At 42.4% G+C, this 6,000-nt stretch overlaps 1 protein-coding gene across 1 annotated transcript in view; it reads left to right on the plus strand.

Moving 5' to 3' along the window:
* Positions 1–4,919, plus strand: part of gcn1 (GCN1 activator of EIF2AK4) — a 154,919-nt gene extending 150,000 nt beyond the window's left edge. Inside the window, exons 56-58 of the mRNA XM_070887575.1 lie at positions 1,277–1,384; positions 2,217–2,435; positions 4,489–4,919. Of these exons, the coding sequence (XP_070743676.1) occupies positions 1,277–1,384; positions 2,217–2,435; positions 4,489–4,614 (453 nt within the window). The 3' untranslated portion in view covers positions 4,615–4,919. The remainder of the gene's footprint in view (positions 1–1,276; positions 1,385–2,216; positions 2,436–4,488) is intronic.
* The last annotated feature ends 1,081 nt before the right edge of the window (positions 4,920–6,000 follow it).

Consider the following 6,000-nt stretch of genomic DNA (forward strand, 5'->3'; position numbering starts at 1 on the left):
TCTTGAGAGAAGCTTTCTTTAAAAATGTTTTAACTAGTCTCTCATCCAGCCCAATGCTGTAGCCACTCGCATAATGACAGTTGAATTTCAAATCTAAACGTTTTTTTGTCAGTGGAATATGGTTATCCCGTCCCACCCACCTTTATTCCCATACGTGAATCTTGTTCCCTGTGATCCAGAATTTGTCTTGTCGCAGAAGTATCAAAACTTTGAACTGACTCCATACCTTAAATTCAGCAATATCGGATGAATCCATCTATGCTGACTTTAGAATGTGCATTTGTGTCTCAAAAATCCTCACCAGCAACTGATTACTCAAATCCACTGCCTCCCAATGTTTTCCATTTGTGAAGTGTGTTCCTGGCACAGCTGAAGGATTTGTCATGACAGCTCACAGTTTGGAATATATTCCTGGCCAGTAGTGTTAGAAATCTGTTTCCAATCCAGGTCTGCCATTGCTACTTGGATTAAGTGGCGTTGGTCGATCTTGGATGCAGCCTGAGTATCTGGGAGTTGACGCGTACTGGCTTGTATATAGTCGTACGACAGCTTCCTGTTGTGATCTCGGCTGGATATTTGTGTTTATCTCATGTGGACCAAGCAAGCACTTGGTGAGACAAGGCTAGATATGAACGGTTAAATGGCTTTATTTCACAGTAAGATGAATGTACCAAACAGACGATATGATCGTACTCGTAATTCAATAATACGAAATAAAGAACAGGCATCTTGCCTTAAGATAGCTTCTAATTATCCTTTAGCATTTCTTGCCTTTTGCCTCAATAAAAGCCTTCACAGTTGCAGGTGGTGGGTAGGGAGGGAAGGGTTAGATGGTGGAAGGGAATGTTCGATGGACCAACTGCTCTTCGCAGCTTTCTGTAAGTCTGACTGAATTCGCAGTCTTCATGTTCCAAAAAACCTCCCTGCCTCTGTGTGTTTGTTTTCTTCTTGTTCACAGCCAGAAAATGGAATCAGTGACTCCCAGTACAATGGGTGTGAGGTATTAATTTCCAAGACCGGTTAATTAATTGCTATTTTAAAGTAATTAATTGAGTGGAGCTCAGGGGAGGAATGTAATGAGGAACTATCTAAATGTACATCTTTTATTTAAACATTGCAATTCACTGTGGTAAGCGCTCCGGTATCGAGCACTGCTGCTGGGCAGGCAGTAATAAACCTGGGAGAAGTTACTGGTCGGTTTCGACAGGACCTTTGATTTAAGAGATTGAATATTCATTCATTTACTGCACCGACTCAACATCGTTTTGTATTGTAGATTCCCATCGCCACAAGTGGAATCCGAGCCATGGGTTTCCTGATGAAACACCAAATGCAGGGCGAGAATGGGACTGTGTCTCCAAAACTCATCACGCTGCTGGTGAAGGTAAGAGCTAGCAAATCCAGTCAGAAAGATTATTCCTCAGCTGGGTTGCTGCCAGTGATTAGACCAAGCAGAAGCAATTTCACACAAGAACTGGTTTGACTTGCGGGTGCAAGATAGCAAAGTTTTCAAATACAATTTCAAACCAGAAGATGAAACCTACGTATGTCGACGTGCTTAAAATTTCCACTTAAGAACTTGCATCTCGCCCCTACGCCCCTGCACCCCCACCCCTGGATCTTTATGTATTTAAGTAAGTGATTTGACACGGAGTGATTTCCAACAGATTAATAACGAATCAGAACCAGATTTTAATTAGACATTTCTGACTTTAAACATGTTGATGTGTAAAGAACTTTTGTGGTAGCATATATCATGTGTAAGCTATAGAGGTCCTTAATACCTCAGCAATAACCAAACATCACACCTTCTGATCTTGCAACTTAGCAGATCCTAATTTAATAAATCTAAAACACAGAATCTATAAGAAAAAAGGTATTGAAATATTTTGACAGGGCTGCTGATGACGAGTGGGGTAAGTGCTGGTGGGGAGGAATGAACTGGGAGGGACGAGGAGGGGAAAGAACATTCTAGGGGGTGAGATCTGGGCAGATCATGGGCTCCACTGCCTGTGAAACGAAGCACAGGAAAATTACTGAGCGATAAGTGAGACACAAGTGACTGGTGGCAGTGGATGGCACTTGGGGGTCAGGTTTCACTGGGTGAGGAATGGGGCTGAGGAACTAAAGTATTAAATATTTTAGTTTGGAATGGTCTCGCATGTAGTTTTTGGTCTGATGATAGACTACTTAACTCTCCAACTCTCTCCATACAGAATTTGCAGAATTCATCAAGTGACTTGAAGCTGGTGACTGAGAAAATGATCTGGTTGATAAATAAAGACACACTGAATCCACTTGACCCCCAGACAATCAAACCTATTCTGAAAGCCTTGCTCGACAATACAAAAGACAAAAACACCAGTGTGCGAGCATACAGTGAACAGGCCATCGTCAGCCTGCTGAGGTTAAGGGAAGGAGAAGAGCTGTATCAGGTATGCGGAATGTGCCAAATGATTTTACCTCCGATGTAAAGAATATATTCGGGGTCACTGTTTATTTGATCTCCCATATACAAATAAATGTAACTTGTTCTTTAAGAGATGCTTTTTAACGGTGAAACATTGCTGGGTCAAGTGTCTGAATTTCTGTTGGTCAGTTGATGCTTGCCTCCTTTTAGTCAGATTGACTGGTCTTTGACTTGGACCAACTGTGATGACCAGTTTCAAGATTTGCAGCCTTGTTCCAGGTCCTTTCCAGTGACCAACATTCCAGACAGAAAGACATTGACCTCAAAGAAGCAGAGCTTTAGTACCAGATCAGGGCCTTCCTTGGGGCTTGTCCAAACAACAGCTCTGGTCCAATCATACTCCATATGACTCGAGGCCAGAAAAAAAGGCACCAATGCCTGGACATATTGCGTTCAAACTTAAACCAAAAACCCAAGCTTCTTCTGGATTATGTAGCTTTAAAAAGCAGGCAGAAATACAAATGAGGTTACCAAGACTTGGATCTTGTGGCAAAGCTGCAACAAAAAAAATACTGGCAATACTTGTTGCAAGGGTCAAGTGACTGACCTGTGGCATTGAGCAATCCCTCACTATACCAAGTAAGAACATTTCTTCACAGATTCTATTACTTCCTCACAGACTTCAAATGAGGCCATAAACAGTACCAATTCTGGTAACTCTGAGCTGGGGTTAGCCTGATCTCTGAATTGTTGGATTTCAGTATTAATCACCCATTTAGATATTGTGCCGATGGGACCTATTTTGTGAGATGAAGGGCGAGACATGCTATATTGTGCACCAGAACCTGCATTGGAGGGAGGGTCCGTCTCGACAAGGCCACAGTAACAAACATGTCCTTAATACTGGAGAAAAGCTTCCACATTCAAATCTTACAACACGAAGTGGAAATGATTTGCTCCGTGGTAATGAGTACAACCCCTTGGGGGTTATCTATGGTATTTACCAAGATCTATCACCCAATTCTTTCAGGGTACAGGTGGAAGTTATTACAAACCAGCTCGCTCCAATTCGTTGGTGAGCACGCAGTGGTCTCCAGGTTCATGGTGGGCATCTGAAAAATGAAACTGTTTCTGTACTGTGCCTACTAAAATTTGAATCTTATTTTGAACAAACATAAGGATGTTCATGGAACACAGTGCTGAAATTTTAGCAGTCCCCACACATCTTTCTTTTGTCGATTTTCACTGAATTTTAACATTCCGACACTGATGGAGCCAAGAACGTTTGCCAGTGTGTAGGCCATTGGCTTCATTTGGCATCGGAAGTTTTGGAAAGCCTGTTGCTAAGCAGGATCTGGCTCGGTGGATTGCTTGATCAGTGTATTTGATTGCATTCCTTCAAGAATTGCCAGGGCAAATCAATGGTCATGTTTATCCTACACCCATGTTGTGATTTCTCTCTCTATGTCCAAGGTGGCAGCATGAAGGTGTTCTCCTCTGGAGTCTCACTCGATCTGAGAGCACCTCGATGCTGCTGGTCTCTGCATTAATTTCCCGGGCTCTGTATTCATTTTCCGCATGACTTTGCCGTAATTCACTTATCTTGGGAGGTTTATGGAATGAGAGGGAATGCTGATTATATACCATCAGTATGGTTTTCCGAGATGTACTTTCGCCTTCATAAATAGAGAAAAAAAAGCTCTCTCTCTACCTGGTCTTCAGTTCTCTTTCTGGCGGCACAGCTTGAAGCTTCCTATTTTTAATGTGTTCCTCAATCTCGGCTGCTTCATTTCAAAAGATCCGTTTGGAGGTGTGTAAATACAGCTGGAGTAGGGAGGCATGTGGCTACACGATCAATAGGGAAATGTGGAATCAATAAATAAAAGCTACATTCAAAGAATGAGGAAACCAAGGAAAAATAGACTATCTTTTGATGAGATGGGTATAATTCCTACCTGTCCCTTTGTTGTTTTGATGTCACTTTGGTTTATAATTATTAATTGATCATCTGAAATGTTTCTACGAGATGGTAGATCCTCATGGATTCGTGTGCATAATTTTTTTTTCTTTCACTCCAGAATGTTTCTAAAATTCTTGATACTGCTAGTCTGGATCTATTGGCTGAAAGCTATCGACGATCTTTGAAGAAACTTGCCAGCCAGGCGGACTCGACAGAACAAGTCGACGACACCATTCTGACATGACGTTGAAGAATTGAAATGATCTTTTTGCTGCATCACCTTTGTGAAAAGTTTTACTTTTAATTTTGTTTCAAAGTGCAGTCACCATTATGGCAGGCTGTTGGAATTGGACATGAGAATGTGTTTTAGTATTGCTGCACTTGGTTTGTGTGAGAAGTGAATAGAGGTGTTTTGTGATGTCATGACAAGGGGGTTGCCAGCAACAAACATTAACAGTAGTGCGAGGGACCTGGATATAAAGATCTAGAGAGTGACGAAGTCCACAGGCTTTCAAAAAAGTAATCATTCAATAAAAACTTTGACTCGGACATTTTGTGTACTCTACTTCCTTTGTGGTTTGTGAATGATCTCTCTTCTGGGATCACTTCAGCTTATTTTTGCACGCATATACACACACACACGAGCATTAGTCAGCAAGGAGCGAATGATCCACGAGATATTTCCCAACTGCAGCTTTGTGGTCAACCAATGTAGAGATGAATATGGGTGACATGATCCAAGTGTAGCTGGCAGTTTGTGTCAGGCCTTTTCCCTTGTGAAGAGCTTGACCACAGTCCAGTAAGCACACAATGACTCTTGCAAATTGAAGCCTCGGTTGACATAGCCCATCTCTAACAACTCCCCCCTCCTCCCAAGACCTGTACATTGTTTGATATGAACATAAGAAATAGGAGCATGAGTCAGCCATTTGGCCCCTCGAGCCTTCTCTGCCATTCAATAAGATCATGGCTGATCATTTTTGCAACTTTAGTACCCCATTCCTGCTTTCTCTCCATACCCCTTGATCCCTTTAGCCGTCAGGGCCACATCTAACTCCCTTTTGAATATATCTAACGAACTGGCCACAACAACTATCTGTGGTAGAGAATTGCACAGATTCACAATTCTCTTGAGTGAAGAAGTTTCTTCTTATCTCGGTCCTAAATGGCTTATCCCTTATTCTTAGACTGTGACCCCTGGTTCTGGACTTCCCCAACATCGGGAACATTCTTCCTGCATCTAACCTGTTCAATCCCGTCAGAATTTTATATATTTCTGAGATCCCCTCTCATTCATCTAAATTCCAGTGAATATAAGCCTAGTCGATCCAGTCTTTCTTCATATGTCAGTCCTGCCATCCCAGGAATCAGTCTGGTGAACCTTAGCTGCACTCCCTCAATAGCAAGAATGTCCTTCCTCAGATTAGGACACCAAAACTGAACACAATATTCAAGGTGTGGCCTCACCAAGGCCCTGTATAACTGCAGTAAGACCTCCCTGCTCCTATACTCAAATCCTCTAGCTATGAAGGCCAACATGCCATTTGCCGCCTTCACTGCCTGCTGTACCTGCATGCCAACTTTCAATGACTGATGTACCATGATACCCAGGTCTCATTGCACCTCCCCT

Source organism: Pristiophorus japonicus, chromosome 8, assembly GCF_044704955.1.
Source record: "Pristiophorus japonicus isolate sPriJap1 chromosome 8, sPriJap1.hap1, whole genome shotgun sequence".
In the NCBI taxonomy this organism is placed as follows: Eukaryota; Metazoa; Chordata; class Chondrichthyes; family Pristiophoridae; genus Pristiophorus; species Pristiophorus japonicus.